Raw genomic sequence first — 18,784 nt, forward strand, 5'->3', positions numbered from 1 at the left:
CCGGTCCGGGAAGATCCCACATGCCATGGAGCGGCTGGGCCTGTGAGCCATGGCTGCTGAGCCTGCGTGTCGGGAGCCTGTGCTCTGCAACGGGAGAGGCCACAACAGTGAGAGGCCCGCGTACTGAAAAAAAAAAAAAAAAAAAAAAAAAAAAAAAAATATATATATATATATATATATATATATATATAGAGAGAGAGAGAGAGAGAGAGAGAGAGAGAGAGAGAGCCCTTACCTTTTTATTTGCTCTTCATTTATTTGTGTGAATTTGAGGCAAAGAATGCTAATAAAAATCTCTGTAACTTAGCAGTTGTACTCCAACAATTTCAGAATAATTTTCTTCATTCAACAACAGAAAATTTGAAATATGAAGGTAGTTTGACATTGTATCACACAATATCAACAGTGTCTTCTCCTTTCCTCAAAGCACTTTGGAAATACTTTCTGGGAAGGAGAAGAAATATTATTCCCTGTACATACCAAGAAAAGTTAGTAGAGAGTTGATGAAGGCCATTAAGGATATCCAGTGTCAGAACTGTAATTTGAACTTGAAAGTTCTGCCTCAACTTAAAGTATGGGAGGAGTGTGGGGCAGAACATCTAGAATAACAAGAGCTATTTAGACATGAGAGTCCTTTTTTTTCCTAATAATGTAACTGTAACGTATCAATGGCACAAAATTCTAGTGCTTCCCATTTTGACTGCTCTTAATATTTCTCAGTATAATGAGTAGATCATATCAAGTAATTTATGAAATAGAACAACAGAATTTCTAGACAGACAAGAGCCTAATATAGCCCAATCTCCTTATTTTATAAGTACAAATACTTAATTTTTTAATGTTTGTATTTGTAGAGTTTTGTATAAAATACAAAAATTTATAAAATGCTTTCATTGAGGTGAAGTGATTTACATAGTTACTAAGTGGTAGAGTCAAAGGGAGAACCCAGAGCCCATTATCTTTTATTTTGATAGAACATATGAAACTCCAAGTGGTTTAGGCATTATCTCAGCAGTTAAAAGCTTAGACTCTGGAGTCAGCACATCAAGGTTTACTTCTTACTTACATGAGTGATTTTTGGCAAGTTATTGATCCTCTCTAAGCTTCAGTTTCCCTTCTGTAAAATGCTCATTTAAAAATTATTACTACTATCAACACCAACACCATTCTTACCTTAGAAACTATCTGTTATTTAATACTAGATTTTAGTTTGAATAGAATTTCCATCTTCTAAAAAACCTATCACTCAAAACATAGCTTTGGGGGCTTTATTTGTACTCTATGGCACAACTCTTTCCAGTTAGTTACAATAGATGTGAACTTCATTTTTGCCTCAGAGAATAAGTTTCTTAGGTTATTTTTTAACTCAGAGTCCTTTAGAAAGTTTCTAGATTTTTTTTTTAATCATGCAGAATACTGTTGCAGAGGACATAGAGAAACTGACATTTTCATATACTATTGGTGGGCATAAATTGGAATAACCCTGTAAAAGAGGAATGATATCTTTGGCAGTGTCTTTCAAAATTATGAAAACTGCAAATGCAAATACTCTTGAATCCAACAATTCCATTTTTCCCATGTGCAAAATCAGTATGAGCATAAATTAGGTATATGTAGTCATGATTTATGATAGCAAAAGATTGAAAACAGCTGAAATATCCATCGATAGATGACTGGTTAAACTCATTAGGATACATCCACAAAGTGGAATATTACGTAATAGCTCTAAAAGTGAAGAAGTTCTTCATATACTGGTATGTAAAGATCTGCAAGGTATATTATTGAGTAAGAAAAGATGTAAAAGAGTGTGTATGATATGTATGTTATGGCTGCCATCTATAAAAAGGGGGAGATTGAGTATTAATATTTGCTTATAGATGCATAAAACCCTCTGGAAGGATTCACAAGAAACCAATAACAGTAATTGTGTGTGAGGAGAGGAACTCGGTAGCTATGGGACAGGGATGGAAGAAAGATGTATACTCTTTTATTCACCTTGATTTTTTTTTTTAAACTATGTGCATATATCACCTATCCAAACTGTTAAAACAAATTCTTGGTTTGGCTTGCTTTAGGCATGATGGTTTCTTACTGAGGTAACCAAAAATGTTATTTTTCCTAAACAGTCATACAATACTAGAGTATATTACAGAAGCCTTATGATGGCCTGAAAGAGTTCATAGGATCTGACCTCTGACTACCTTTCCAATCTGTTTTTCTGGCATTCTTCTCCTTGTTCAATATGCTTCAGTTACACTGAATTTTTTTGTTCCTTGAATGAGCCAAACTGTTCCTCACTTCAGGCTTTTATACTCACTATTCCTTTTACCTGGAATACTTTCCCTTAGGTATTTATATGGCTCATTTCCTGACTTCATGCAGGTTTCTGTTCAAATGTCACCAATTTAGCAAGGCCTTTTTTGACCATCTTATCTAAAATAGCACCCCCAAATACCTTCTGTCTTTTTATCTTGCCTTGTTTTTCTTCATAGCACCAATAGTTCCCTGGCTTATTTCTGTTTATTTGTTTATCTTTCTTACCCCCATTGTGCATACACACACACACACACACACACACACACACACACACGGATAGCGACTCCATAAAGGCAGGGGCTTTGTTTTTATTTACTGTATCTCCAGTGCCTAGAATGATACCTAGCACATAGTAAGTGCTCGGTATATGTTGGATGAATGAATGACAGCTTTAGGGAGAGAGTTTTGCTCTTTTAGCCTCAGTATTTCACACCTTTTAGGGCATTAGCATAACATGAATTCAGAGAAAATCTTTATTTGCTTAAGTGACTAGCTTCTCTGTGTACACTGCAAGTGGATCAGGAGTGGGATTATTGAATGGCCATTTATTTCTCTTCATGCTGATCAGACTCTGATAGGTCAACCTTAATTCCTGATTACTCAATAATCATTTTTACAATCATTTGATACTCATATATGATCTCAAAGACTGTATGAGAATAGGCCTTTCACAGTTTTCAGATGCACTAGTTAACAACAGCCCATTGTATTAACCTTTCTCTGCTTTTACCCTGTTTCTCTCCAGCATTTCTTATACTGAGGCAGTGGAGATCTTAAAGCAGGCATCCCAGAACTTCACCTTCACTCTGGAGGTAGTATTTATATATATTATATATATATGTATATGTATGTATGAAAATGTTTCTCATATTTATCTGATTTCATTAAGAATCCTTTAAAATAACCTTATTTCTCTTACTAGCAGTGTGTATGTAGTATTTGCATATCTGTACATTGGCTTTTTTTGATGTTTGCCTAACCTCGTTGAAATATTTAGAATGAAAAATAATTTTGAAGTAGAATCATATCATTTGGAATAGCAGTGATGAAAGGGTTATAAAGAAGCTTCCCAAGTTTAGGAAGATGAAATTCCTTAGAAAGAATGGTAATCATAGAATATCAGTGTAGAAATCAACTAGTTCAGTGTTTCCCAAAGTATATTCTGAATGATGTTAACAGTTGACAGACAGAAGAGGTTATGTGATCAAATAAGTTTAAGTTTAGGCAACACATTAAACAGATTTCGTTTTCCGTTGAACTTTACCGAGGCTTCTGATCTGTGATCCACTTTGAAAAACACTGAGTTTTGTGTGTTTTTGTTTTTTCCCAGAACTCCTTTATTTTATGGGTAAGGATATAGGTCTGGAAAAGCCACATGATTTATCAGTGGACATGCACATAATGTTAGAAGCAAGTCTCCTCATTCCTATGCCAGTACTTCTTTCCTATAATTAAGATATTGCCAGACAAGTGGGAATAGTAAGATAATGTTAAGAGTGTAATACCTTTGTCTTCAAACTATTCCTTACACCAGCTCCATTCCCAGTTAAGTCAGATGCTCTCTTTAAGGTACGAGTGCCCTGTGCTTGTTATATTTATAATCAACTGACTTCTTTGTATAATTTTTGTTTAATGTTTGTCTCCCATCCTGGAAGCTTCATGAACTCAGGGATTTTGTTTTTCTTACCAGTTTCCAGTACCTAGCATGGTACTTGGGGTTTAATAGGCACATTAGTATTTGCTGAATAAATAGATGAACAGTGTTATTAAATATTCATCAGAGAGCATCTGATATATTAGTTGACTCTTTTATCAAAAAAAAAAAAAAATCACTGGGAGAAGCCATCTAGCCAGAGATAAACTCAATGTTAGGAATATTATCTTTCATCATTTAATTTCCTGAAACTTAGGGACAGTAACTGTAAAAGAAGCTCTTGGCAATATTAATAAAAATTATGATTCTGAATCAGCTTTTATACACCATGGAAAGCATACTGTGTTTTACTACAGATGCTATTTATCTGCTAAATGCTGTTCCCTGAGATGGGGCACAGAAAGCATAGTGTTTACTAGTTTCAGCTTTCATCATTCCAGGCCTTTGGATGCTCTTGTTAACACATCTCTCTCTAGTTTATTTATCTGTGTAACCTCAGCAGACAGCACCACACATCCCTGATCCTCAGGGAGAAGAAGTGCTTGGCACTGATACAGGTTATTTTTAGGTCCTGCATTGTATATTTCAGCTCTCTCTTCTCCTTTAGTAATTTCTTTTTTCTCATTACAGTGGGGTGCTGATCTACACACTGAACATGAAAAGTACCTGGTAAAGCACTGTGGCAACATACCAGTCTTTGTCATTAATTATCCATTAGCACTCAAGCCCTTCTACATGAGAGATAATGAAGACAGCCCTCAGCACACAGTAAGAAAAGACATTGAATAAATTGGGGTTAGTCATCTCAGAGTCTGCGGTTTTTTCCCTTGATTTAATTTTATTTATCCTTTGGTATATTTTCTTAAATTTTATCATTCACTCTTTATATCTCTTAAAATGATAACATTTCTCAAAGGCACCTCTAAAAATGTGTTCCCAAAAAAGATCCCAATGTTCTATAAGCATACTCCCCCATTTCTATCGTAGGGGTGTCCTCAGTTAAGCAGATGCAAATGGAGGTGTGTTTTGTTTTATTTTTTTTAATTGCTGAGAGCCCTAGAGCACTGTAGAGCAACGTGCCTCGTCTCCTATCAAATACTGATTAGGAGACTGCAGTGCGTGGGAGATGTTGGGCAAGAGATAGTAGTAGTGGCATGATCGGGCAAAGGAAGAGCTGCCTTGCAACAGCAGGCAGCCTAAAGTACTTTGGCTATCAAATAGAAGTAATGAGGGGAAGGCTATGGAGGGATCGAAGAGGTCTGGGTGGATTCTCCACTTGGTCAGGCCTCTTCGACCGTCTCTTCTCTCTCTGCCTGTTTTGTCTCTGTCTGTCTGTCTGCTCTCTTTAGCCTTTCTTGTCCTCTGTTCTTTCTTTACCCCTCAACTACAGTTGGTTTTTATTCTTCTTGTTTCCTTTTTCCTTTTTTTCTTTTTTGTCTCTTCTTTCCTTCACAAAATTGGCAGTAATAGAGAATAAGAATATATTTGACTCTTTAAATATGTATTGAAGAGTTATATATTTAATATCATTAATTGTAAAAGTCTGTGAGACAAATATATTATGTTTATCTCAAAAAAGGTCCCAAACCTAAACTTTGCCATCTTGTACTTTTCACTTACCTCTAGATAAACACCAGTAGGAAAATGCACATCAGGACCTACCAGTAAATTAAATGACCTCGTCTTAGTATATAAGGTTATCTCTTTGAATGTATTTCCTGTCTTCTCTCAGATTACAGTGTTACCAAAGCAATATTAGGGGACTTCCCTGGTGGTCCAGTGGTTTAGACTCCATGCTTCCACTGCAGGGAGCACGGGTTCAACCCCAGGTCAGGAAACTAAGATCCCACATGCCACACGGCATGGCCGAAAAACAACAACAACAACAACAATATTAGCCGCCAGTTAGTATGAGGTAAACACTCTCATCTCATCTCTAAGTCGCAAAACAGCCTTGACAAGAAACTCATTGTTTCTCCCATTTTACATATAGAAAACTAGGGTACAAAGAGACCAATTACATTTCCCAAGGCTACATGGGTGGTAACTGACAGAGTTCGTATTCGAACCTGATTCCCTCTGGCTCTGAAGTCTGTGTTCTCTTCCACTCTATCACTCTGCCTCAAAATCACAGATACAAAATTACATTTTAGCCACCGATTTTACGCATCCCCACCTTTCACACCAGCATTATCCAAAACCAATGAGCAACACAATTGATTTATGATTCTTACTTCCTCTTTTCCCTACCAACCCTCTGGTATAATCGATTATGAGAAATGAATAGGCCCACAGGTTAGCAGCAAAAAAATGAGAGTGACTAGGGCGTAGATTATCCAATCTTAGATAATTCAGTATTGAGCCTACATCACAAAACAGAGGCCTGTGTCTGTATCTCTTGGCCTTTTTAGCACTCCACCCTATCCCACTTCCACCTCCCTTCCCCAGCACACACACACCATGTATTCCTCTCATAATTTCCCAAAGTAGAACACCTTTCAGTCATTCAGTTTTTGCACTTCTTAAAAATCCTCTGCTTAAAGCAGTTCTAAGAGGGAAGTTTGTAGCAATACAGTCCTACCTTTAGAAACAAGAAACATCTCAAATCAACAACCTAACCTTACACCTAAAGCAATTAGAGAAAGAAAAACAAAAAACCCCAAAGTTAGCAGAAGGAAAGAAATCATAAAGATCAGATCAGAAATAAATGAAAAAGAAATGAAAGAAACAATAGCAAAGATCAATAAAACTAAAAGCTGGTTCTTTGAGAAGATAAACGAAATTGGTAAACCATTAGCCAGACTCATCAAGAAAAAAAGGGAGAAGACTCAAATCAATAGAATTAGAAATGAAAAAGGAGATGTAACAACTGATACTGCAGGAATACAAAGGATCATGAGAAATTACTATAAGCAAGTATATGCCAATAAAATGGACAACCTGGAAGAACTGGACAAATTCTTAGAAACACACAACCTTCTGAGACTGAACCAGGAAGAAATAGAAATATGAACAGACCAATCACAAGCACTGAAATTGAAACTGTGATTAAAAATCTTCCAATAAACAGAAGTCCAGGACCAGATGGCTTCACAGGCGAATTCTATCAAACATTTAGAGAAGAGCTAACACCTAACCTTCTCAAACTCTTCCAAAATACAGCAGAGGGATGAACACTCACAAACTCATTCTACGAGGCCACCATCACCCTGATACCAAAACCAGACAAAGGTGTCACAAAGAAAGAAAACTACAGGCCAATATCACTGATGAACATAGATGCAAAAATCCTCAACAAAATACGAACAAACAGAATCCAACAGCACATTAAAAGGATCATACACCATGATCAAGTGGGGTTTATCCCAGGAATGCAAGGATTCTTCAATATACGCAAATCAGTGTGATACACCATATTAACAAATTGAAGGAGAAAAACCATATGATCATCTCAATAGATGCAGAGAAAGCTTTTGACAAAATTCAACACCCATGTATGATAAAATCCCTCCAGAAAGTTAGCGGGAACTTAACAACATAATAAAGGCCATATATGACAAACCCACAGCCAACATCATCCTCAGTGGTGGAAAAATGAAACCATTTCCACTAAGATCAGGAACAAGACAAGGTTGCCCACTCTCACCACTCTTATTCAACCTAGTTTTGGAAGTTTTAGCCACAGCAGTCAGAGAAGAAAAAGAAATAAAAGGAATCCAAATCAGAAAAGAAGTAAAGCTGTTACTGTTTGCAGATGACATGATACTATACATGGAGAATCCTAAAGGTGCTACCAGAAAACTACTAGAGCTAATCAATGAATTTGGTAAAGTAGCAGGATACAAAATTAATGCACAGAAATCTCTTGCATTCCTATACACTAATGATGAAAAATCTGAAAATGAAATTAAGAAAACACTCCCATTTATCATTGCAACAAAAAGAATAAAATATCTAGGGAGAAACCTACCTAAGGAGACTAAAGACCTGTATGCAGAAAATACAAGACACTGATGAAAGAAATTAAAGATGATACAAATAGATGGAGAGATATACCATGTTCTTGGATTGGAAGAATCAACAGTGTGAAAATGATTATAATACCCAAAGCAATCTACAGATTCAGTGCAATCCCTATCAAACTCCCACTGGCATTTTTCACAGAACTAGAAGCAAAAATTTCATAATTTGTATGGAAACACAAAAGACCCTGAATAGCCAAAGCAATCTTGAGAAGGAAAAATGGAGCTGGAGGAATCGGGCTCCCTGACTTCAGACTATACTACAAAGCTACAGTATTGAAGACAGTATGGTACTGGCACAAAAACAGACATATAGGTCAGTGGAACAGGATAGAAAGCCCAGAGATAAACCCACGCATATATGGTCACCTTATCTTTGATAAAGGAGGCAAGAATATACAATGGAGAAATGACACCCTCTTCAGTAAGTGTTGCTGGGAAAGCTGGACAGCTACATGTAAAAGAATGAACTTAGAACACTCCGTAACACCATACACAAAAATAAACTCAAAATGGATTAAAGACCTAAATGTAAGGCCAGACACTATCAAACTCTTAGAGGAAAACATAGGCAGAACATTCTTTGACATAAATCACAGCAAGATCCTTTTCGACCCACCTCCTAGAGAAATGGAAATAAAAACAAAAATAAACAAATGGGACCTAATGAAACTTAAAAGCTTTTGCACAGCAAAGGATACCATAAACAAGACCAAAAGACAACCCTCAGAATGGGATAAATTATTTGCAGATGAAGCACCTGACAAAGGATTAATCTCCAAAATTTACAAGCAGCTTATGCAGCTCGATATCAAAAAAACAAACAACCCAATCCAAAAATGGGCAGAAGACCTAAATAGACATTTCTCCAAAGAAGATATACAGATTGCCAACAAACACATGAAAGAATGCTCAATATCACTATTCAGTAGAGAAATGAAAATCAAAACTACAATGAGGTATTACCTCACACCGGTCAGAAACATCAAAAAATCTCCAAAAATAAACGCTGGAGAGGGTGTGGAGAAAAGGGAACACTCTTGCACTGCTGGTGGGAATGTAAATTGATACAGCCACTATGGAGAACAGTAGGTGGTTCCTTAAAAAACTGAAAATAGAACTACCATACGACCCAGCAATCCCACTACTGGGTATATACCCTGAGAAAACCATAATTCAGAAAGAGTCATGTACCACAATGTTCATTGCAGCTCTATGTACAATAGCCAGGACATGGAAGCAACCTAAGTGTCCATCAACAGGTGAATGGATAAGGAAGATGTGGCACATATATACAATGGAATATTACTCAGCCATAAAAAGAAACGAAATTGAGTTATTTGTAATGAGGTGGATAGACCTAGAGTCTGTCATACAGAGTGAAGTAAGTCAGAAAGAGAAAAACAAATACTGTATGCCAACACATATATATGGAATCTTTAAAAAAAAATGGTCATGAAGAACCTAGGGGCAAGACAGGAATAAATACGCAGACCTACTAGAGAATGGACTTGAGGACACGGGGAGGGGAAGGGTAAGCTGGGACAAAGTGAGAGAGTGGCATGGACATACATATACTACCAAATGTAAAATAGATAGCTAGTGGGAAGCAGCCACATAGCACAGGGAGATCAGCTCGGTGCTTTGTGACCACCTAGAGGGGTGGGATAGGGAGGGTGGGAGGGAGGGAGGGAGGTGCAAGTGGGAATAGATACGGGGATATATGTATATGTATATGTATAACTGGTTCACTTTGTTATAAAGCAGAAACTAACACACCATTATAAAGCAGTTAAACTCCAATAAAGATGTTAAAAAAATATATACTCTGCTTAAGGCTTTCCTTCTCTGTGAAGTCTTTCCTAGGTTACCCAGTCACCTTGAGCCTTCCTCTATTCTAGATTTCTATAGTATTTAAAGAATTAGTAAAACTGGTTGCATTGTATCTATTTTTTGTAGTCTCTGTATACGTTTTGCTTTCTCACATGAGGTTCTTTTTCAGGATGGTGAATGTTTTATAACCACCACAGTATATACCACTCATTCCTCATCCCTCTAATGTGACTTCTATTCAGACAACTAATCATTCCCTCTAATCATACCACTGAAGCTCTGTAATAATTGTCATGTTATTAAGCCCAGCAGACTTTTTTTTTAAAAAAGAAGTCTGTCTTTTACTTCACCTCTCAGCCTTATTCATCACTATTTGTGACTTCCTTATTTTAACACTTCCTCCTTCTTTGGCTTCTGTGACAGCATTCTCCCAGTTTTCTTCCCTTCTCAGTGGGTTATTCTTTCTCAGTCTCCTATACAGGTTCATCCTCTTCTACTATAATCCACTAGATGTTGGAATTCCTCAAGCCTCCATCCTAGGTCTTCTTTTCTCTCCCCAGATGATTTCATCTGTACCCACAGCTTACTGTATATTTTCATACAATCAGAAATTTATGTTTCAAATCCAGACTTTTCCTCTGAGCTCTGGACTCATCTTATTGCTATTTACATATTATAAAACCATCTCACACTTAACATACCCAAAACTGAACCCATGATTTCACTTCTTTTCCCCTTCTTCCACCACATTTGATTTTCTTTGAATATTCTGTGCTCATCTAATTATGCAAGCTAGATTCCTGAGTCATCTTTGAAATCTTCCACTCTCTCACTTCCCATATTGAAACTGTTACTAAGTTCTGTCAATTTTATACTTCTAAATAAATCTTGAATTCATCTACTTTTCTTTATTTCCACTTTTGCCTTTCTGCATTAATATACCATCATCTCTTGCCCAGACTACTTCAGTAGCCTCCTACCTGGTCTTCCCGTATCCATTCTTTCTTCCTCCGAGTCCGTTCTCCCCATTTCAGCATGAGCTTTTAGAAAATGTAAATCTGATCATGTTCTCTCCCTTCTAAAAACCATTCAGTGGCCTCCCATTACTCTTAGAATAAAAATCAAGATCCTTTATTTGGCCTACAAGCCCCAGTGTAGTCTGGCTGCTCCCGTCTCGTGTCTTCAGATAGGCAGAACTTTCCCTCATCACAGGATCTTTGCACATAGTCTTCCCTCAATCTAGAACAGTCTCTTTCACCTAATTTTACTTACTCTTCGGATCTCTTCTCGGTAATCATTTCCCCAGAGAAACCTTCCTTGATCCTCCAGACTGAGTCAGAGACCTGTTAGACAGTACAGTGGTACCATGTTGAATTTCAGACCCAGAACTACTAACTCTTAATCCATCATAATCCTTAACACAGTTGTAATTTTACATTTATTTGCATGACTGTTTAATTAATGACTCTTTTCTCTATGCCAAAGGACTTGAGGACCTTTTTTTCACTTATCAGTGTATCCTAGTGCCTAGCATAATGCCTGGGACATAGGCACCTGATATGTATTTGGTGATGTGTAGGTGGGTGGGTGAATGGATGGATGAATCGAGCCCAACACAGTTTTAGACCTATAGTGGAGAAGTAGTGAGAAAGTGACGTGATTTACTAAGGAAGTTCCTGGGAAGCTAGAGAGCAGCTTTTACTCAAATTTTTTTGAGTGATGGCAACATGGCATATAGGAAAGTCCAGGGGCTTTAGAATCAGGCACTCTTGGTTTCAGGTCTCAGGTCTTTGTGTTATAAACTATGTGATCTCAGATAAACCACCTAATTTCTTTGAGTCTTATTTTCCCATCTGTAAAAATAAGATGATAATATTTTCCAGGATTATGGGGATTGAATTAACCCATAGTTAATAATATATGAAAAGTACACATCCTAGTGTTTGGGATGGTAGGTAGTCAATAAGTGTGAAGTCCCCTTTCCTTCTAAATTTTGATAAAATCTTTATTGTGTTACAACCCAATAACGTTAAAGTGTGTGTGTTGGGGTGGGGGATGCCACATCATAATGTGCCATTACGTAAGATTCCTTAAAAGGCAGTTCTCTCGGAGACCACAGTCACGGATGGTACCTTTAGAAGTACCGGGAGGCCTTCATTATGACGAGTCTCTCTATTTTTAAAAAAATTTATTTTATTTATTTATTTATTTATTTTTGGCTGTGTTGGGCCTTCGTTGCTGCGCGTGGGCTTCCTCTAGTTGCAGTGAGCGGGGGCTACTCTGTTGCAGTGTGCGGGCTTCTCATTGTGGTGGCTTCTCTTGTTGCGAAGCACGGCCTCTAGGTGCGCAGGCTCTAGTCGTGGCACATGGGCTCAGTAGTTGTGGCACATGTGCTCAGTAGTTGTGGCTCACGGGATCTAGGGCGCAGGCTCAGTAGTTGTGGTGCACGGGCTTAGTTGCTCTGTGGCATGTGGGATCTTCCCGACCACGGCTCGAACCCGTGTCCCCTGCATTGGCAGGCAGATTCTTAACCACTGCACCACCAGGGAAGTCCCAAGTCTCTCTAATAATGTGGTCTCACAGCCTGAAACCTGAAGGCATTATAATAAACTTTAGTGTACTTCTGTAATTTATGCAGTGCTATAGCTTATAGCTTCTCAGAGCTAAATTATTAAAATATAATTTACTTAAACTATATACAACATTGATTAATAAGCAACATAGATTTCTTTTCAACCTACCTATATTAATATAAAGTGTCTGCTTCCATCCCTACTTTATTTTTTCCAGTGGTGAATGAACAGGCTTTGGGTCAGCTAACTAAATTCTGTGTTTCTTTTAGTAGGGGTGCAATAACAGGTTATGAGTAGGGTTGCAAGAGTTTCTGCAAAGGGTGCAATTCAATGTAAAAAACTTAAAACAGGTGTGTTTCACAGTTGCCTTCTTTAGGAAATCAAGAGAGAGGTATAGGGGAATGTGTAACCTATGCTTGTTACATTTGGCCAGAGGTAATGAATAGTAATATGGTATATTTTTACAGCTATAGTTTCTCTTTCTTTCTTTCTTTCCCTCACCCCTTCCCAAAAATAATAATATTAAAAATGGTATGCAGCAGGTAATAGTGAATAGTACACTGGACTAACAAGTTACTAGTGCCGGGATTGAAAGCCACCTCTCTTACTAGTTATTTTTATGGCCTTAGTCAAGTTTCTCCAATCTCTGAGCCTCAATTTCTCCCTCCATAAAATTAGAGAATTGGATTAAATGACCTACAGTGTACTAACCAGCTCTAAAATTATCTGATCCCAGGTAGCCTAAGTCTTTGCTCATTTGGATATATAAGAATAACTTGTAAATTACCAAACATATTTGATCATTTGAAGGGGACAGATCATAGGCCTAAATAAAATGAATCTAAGCAAACATGCAGAATGCCATATGCCCCTGAATTTGGGTCCTGCATAAGTCCTCCAAAGGCAAGTGGCAAATATTCAGTTAGGGTATTGGCTTCACAGAGAAGCCATGTGTGATTAGGAAAAGTGACTGCCCAACAGTCCCTGATAGGATGCCAAGATCATTGGGTAATGTTCTAATTTTTAAAATTTTATCAGTATTACTTAGTAAATCATTAAAATTAAAGCATTAGTGGGCACTCAATAAAGTACGTATTGCGAAGTCAACTTGGAAGGAAGAGTAATCAACCAAGGAGTATCTCATGAATTTCCCTGAGCTTGGGGCTAATTAACCGACCTTCATCAAAATAACTTGAGCCTCATACCAACAGAAATAGTGATGAAGGGAATTTCCAATTTTGCCCATATTTAGGGCTAATGACTATCCGGGGAATTTATGTCGAAGTAGAAAGTATGCATTTCAGTCCATCTAAAATGCTCCCAGACTGGCCATTTTACTATCCAAAGGCCATTTTCATTCCTTGCTACATGTAGCCCATCTGCATCTTCACACTGTCACATCTAGAACACTCTCTTTCCTAGCTGCACCTCATTGTTTTTAGGGGCCAGATACTATCTGTATCAGCAGTTAGAGCAGGAGCTCATAGAGGCTTAAACCACAAATTTATTTCCTGTGATTTATGGAACAGCCTTCTTTCTTTGATAATAGTACATAATATTGCTCCATTGTTGGTAGCACCTGTGAGAAACTGAATAGGGAGGTGTTCGGTTTCTGTTTTTCATCAATTTTTTAAAATAGGTAGGAAGAGAGGTAGAAGAAGATGGGACATTAAACTTTTTTCCCCTCTTTTTGAAGTTAGCATAGAAGAGGTTATATATTAAATATTAAAGGCCTTGTTCCTATCTAGCCTGTTCATTTTTTAATTCAAGGGCTGAGTTTTTAGTACACTGATTGGAATCAAAGAGTGGGAGCCAAAAGGTAGTGTCATAAATAGATACCAGGGCTGTTCAGCTTAAATACCAACACACTCTATTTCCAGATAGCATGCTGCTGTAGCTGTGTGACTTAAGCAAAATCAAAACTCATACACAGTGGACAAAGATGTGCCAGACGGCATTCTGGCCTAGAAGATGTGCCCCAAATGGAATAACTTTTAAGACTAAAGAAGTTAGCAAAGGGTGTAGTAAAAATATTTGTAGCCTTAAAAAAAAAAAAAAAAAAAAAAAAATATATATATATATATATATATATATATATATATATATATATATTTGTAGCCTTCATTGAGAACTGTGTAGGAGAGTGAGAGGACAGCAGGACTAAAGTCCTTCTATTTATTTCAAGTCTCCCAAAGATGCACAGGAACACAATGGAGATTTTAGGTGAAATTTGGTCAGCTTTGAATTAAGAGGACATTTCCCTGTGCAGCCTGTGGATTCTCACTTCCTCATCAAGGACAGGATTGCTCAGCCCCTGGCTCTTTAAGCTAGCTTTAGACTCCTGTAAACCACAGACCTGCCAGCCCATCCTGGCAAACTAATCACCTGCTAATGATCTGGGCAACTTGCTTGTTTTCAACCTTTTGCACTCTAACTGCCTTACCGCCCGTCACTTGGCAAACACACAACCAAATTTTTCTCATTACTTCTTAAGAAATTTGCGTGAGTCGCTCCACATTTTATACTTTGTTCACCCCTATGTCATGATTTGTGTTATATCTGTATGTGCCTTTTACCTCCCCTAGAGCCCTGAAGAAACAGGCAGTTTCTGTAGTAATTAGCCCAGTAGTTACCAGGTGGAGACACAGATAGAAGAATCCTATCTGGAATCTCAGCCTTAACTAAGAAGTGTGGAAACTGAGTTATAGTGATCTTTAGGGAATGCAGTATTTTTTTATATCATATCAGAAGAAAGTGTTGCTCTGTGTCTACTAATGTAAATGTCATTATTTATATTTGAGGAATACTTTACTATACTATAGGTTCTCAGAAAGTGTACAGAATCTCTAGGTAGATTGGAAGATCTCATTATAAAAGGAAAGCAGGATGTAAACAGATCTGATATTGTTGAAGGGAAACCTAAAGTAACAGAAAAGAGAAGAAGGTTACACGTAGGAAGAGAGACGAAGGCCTTTGTGGGCCTTTCTTCACCAAGAGATAATCTGTCCTTGATAAAAAAGAAATAGTACCCTGTAGTCATGGAACATTGATGAGGCATTAAGAGGAATGCCTTACTTAAAAGGTACACAGCTCCTAGGAGGGGGAAGCAACTTTACTTTCCATGTCAAGAAAACATACAGGAAATCCTCCTGCCTGAGAGTGTGAATTTTCAGACCACCCAGACAAAGAAAGGACATAGATGAGGCTGTCTTCCTTCTGCATGTCACAAAATTAGTAGTGATATGGGACTTGATCTTCTAAACTTTTTATTCAACTAAAATAGACTATTTGGTAAGTTCTTTCCTACTGATAAGTTCCTTTCCCAGAGTACAGAGGAAGGAAATAGGGGAACTGCTATTCTGACCTGAATTCTACTTAACAGTGAGAAATTGGTTGGGAAAGTGGAAGTGGAAGAGCCCAAGTAGATGGGGGGAAAAGCTACCTGGTAAATTGTTTTATTATACATAAGTGGTTACTATACATAAATGGTTGCCGCTCCGCCCTTGGGAGGTAGGGGCAGGGGTATTTACTTCCCTGCCCCATTGACATGAGCTTCGTGACTTGCCTGTGGCTTACATTGGCCAAAGAATTGGGAGCAAACATGACCTACATACATTACTTCTGGACAAATGCTTTTACTACATTCTCATCATGCTCTTTTTTCCCATCGGCCACAAGATCAGCAATACCTCAGAAAGAGGCTTTTTTATCGTTTCAAGCCAGGATGGACATGCAGCATAAGTTTTAAAAAGCCAATTCATTGATGTAAAGCAGTGTTTCTCAATTAGGGGTTATTTTGTTCCCCCTTAACCCCACCCAGGAGACATTCAGCAATGTCTGGAGACTTTTTTGATCGTCATAACTAGGGGAGTATAACTGATGGGAGATAGAAGGAAATCAAATATTAATACAAAGGAGGTTTGTAATCAAAGATAAATATGAGTCTTACACTGCTCTAAAAATAGCATTAAAAAAACCTAAGGTCCAAAATTGACATAATTTAGACCTGCAAAAAATGCTAAGATCCCAAAAGGGGTTTTGCTTGTTTTAGCGTGTTAGCAGCAGGACCAAGCAAGAAATGGATCTCTTGTTCGATGCATCAAGGCTTGCCTCAATTCCTCATCACTGGCCACCAGCCTCTACTGGACTACCTACTTCTTATTCTTCCGTAATAGCTGATTCCTCACATTTTGTTTTCTTTTGAGCCAGTGGACTTTTTTAAGTTCTGGCTCTTAAAGCTTTTCATGTACTTGCAGTACCAGAATCAATCTCTGTACACCTTTGTACCTTGGAGTTGCCCTTACTTCAAAAACTTTGAAATGATAGATTTTGAATATACCTGTCCTTTCTGACAGAGCTACGCAAGGATGGAATGCTATATTTCAGGGGTATTTGTTCCCTTAAAGATTTTTATTAAATATTTGTTAAGTTTATTAATATTAATATAGTACATTAAATATTAGTAAACAATTAGTGTAATTATATTTGCTTAAATATTTTCAAGCAAAGGCCAGAGAGCCACTTGGTTGTCTGTTCTCTTCCAACCCTGATTGCCTGTAACTCTAAATTTAACACTCTGGATTGACATTAAGAACAAATTTTTCATCATGTGTCTCTTAGTTCCTAGCATATTTTAGCCATGTCTAAAAGCAGGATACTGGTAAATAATGATACCTGTCCTTTCTGTGGCCATAAAAACTCCCTTGATCTACTCCTTTCTCTGAGAAAAGAAGGGGTAACTGCAGGGTCCTGATTGGAGTCCAACTCTATTAATTGTATAGCTTATGAGAATTTGCTCTTCACATTAGTAAAGCTCTCTTGTTTACCTAGCCAAAGCTGTGTGTTTCATTACCTACTATCCTGTCTGAGTCACCAAATCCACATTCTAAAATACTTGCCTGTTCATTTTAGGTCTTCCAAGTTCATAGAAGAATTACTAAAATGTAGTCACCCAGCAGTGGTAATGTGAAAAAGACATGTTTGTACACTTACTCTTCACAAGCTTATTGAGTGGTAGGAGATGCTGTAAAAGTAGAAACCAGGGCTTCCCTGGTGGTGCAGTGGTTGAGAATCCGCCTGCCGATGCAGGGGACACGGGTTCATGCCCCGGTCCGGGAAGATCCCACATGCCGCGGAGCAGCTGAGCCCGTGAGCCATGGCCGCTGAGCCTGCGTGTCCGGAGCCTGTGCTCCGCAACGGGAGAGGCCACAACAGTGAGAGGCCCGCGTACCACAAAAAAAAAAAAAAAAAAAAAAAAGTAGAAACCATTAGTAAATTTCCATTTGCTCTCACTCTGATTCAGCTGATTGATGAAAATCATGTCTCGTGTTTTCTCTTTAATGATAGTACTGAGGATTATGTAGCATTTGGCACACATTCTTAAATTATTACATTCTTTATTAATCTTAATTATTTATAAACTATATATCAGTCAAAAATTCTGAAATCAGAAAACAGGAGAATGGCTTACTAGTAAAGTAAGGCAAAGTTTAAGAAAAGAGTTTATAATATAATGTGGCATTTAAAGCTTAAGTGTTTTATGTGTTATTAAATGTGTTTTATGGGTTCCTAATTTTTCATTTGTAAAATAAATCTTTCTGAGTTTTGTGCCTTCAGATTCTTGGCCCTAAAAATGTCTGCCTGGTCCCCCTTTGTTCCCCCCACCCCCAAAAAAGAATTGCTAAGTCACAAAATAATATAGACAGCAAATAAACATTCTCAAAAAGTAAATATTACTAGTAAGTGAAGAAATACAAATTAAAACATTAAGCTACCATTTTCTCCCTTTAAAAAATGTTTGTTTTATTACGAAAGTGTAACACACCTCTCTTGCAGAAAATAAGAAAATACAAATAACATCCTGTGCGTTGATCTTTTTTTTTTTTTTTTTGCATCTCTGATTATTTTGTTAGAACTAGTTCCTAGAACTCCTATTGCTGAATTGAAGCATATTGCATTTTTAAGGCTTTGATTATCTTTTGCCAAGTTGCTCACCAGAAAGGTTGTATCAGATGTACGAGAGTATTGGTCTATGCATTCTCTAATCCATATTGTTTGTTGTTTATCTTCACCATTTTGATAACTCCAAAGTGGTATCTCTTTGTTTTAATTTGATTAATGATCAGAACATATTTTATATGTCCTAACATACTTCAGATTAAAGAAAAACTTCAATGCCACATTATTTGTAAGAGAAAAGACACACACTCTCACACACACACACCCCTAAATGTTCAACAAAAGGAAAGCAGTTAAATAAACTATGATACTTCTAAACAATAAACTGTGAAGCTGTTAAAACATTAAGTATGCAAAGTATTTTTACTGACATAGGAAAAATATTTATTGTATAATATTAGCTAAGACAATCAGAATGGTAAATTTTA

The 18,784-nt window shown here is 37.3% G+C and overlaps 1 protein-coding gene across 6 annotated transcripts in view; it reads left to right on the top strand.

The window, feature by feature from the left end:
- NARS2 (asparaginyl-tRNA synthetase 2, mitochondrial) overlaps positions 1–18,784 on the top strand; it is a 144,830-nt gene that overhangs the window by 119,179 nt on the left and 6,867 nt on the right. For 4 of the 6 annotated variants that reach the window (XM_059068149.2, XM_059068150.2, XM_059068151.2 and 1 more), the window contains 2 exons: positions 3,062–3,128; positions 4,601–4,738. In XM_059068149.2, coding sequence (XP_058924132.1) covers positions 3,062–3,128; positions 4,601–4,738 — 205 coding nt within the window. Of the gene's footprint in view, positions 1–3,061; positions 3,129–4,600; positions 4,766–18,784 lie in introns of all 6 variants that reach the window. The other 2 variants (XR_010841395.1, XM_067038422.1) reach the window with 2 other exon arrangements.

This window comes from Kogia breviceps, chromosome 7, assembly GCF_026419965.1.
Source record: "Kogia breviceps isolate mKogBre1 chromosome 7, mKogBre1 haplotype 1, whole genome shotgun sequence".
NCBI lineage: Eukaryota > Metazoa > Chordata > Mammalia > Artiodactyla > Physeteridae > Kogia > Kogia breviceps.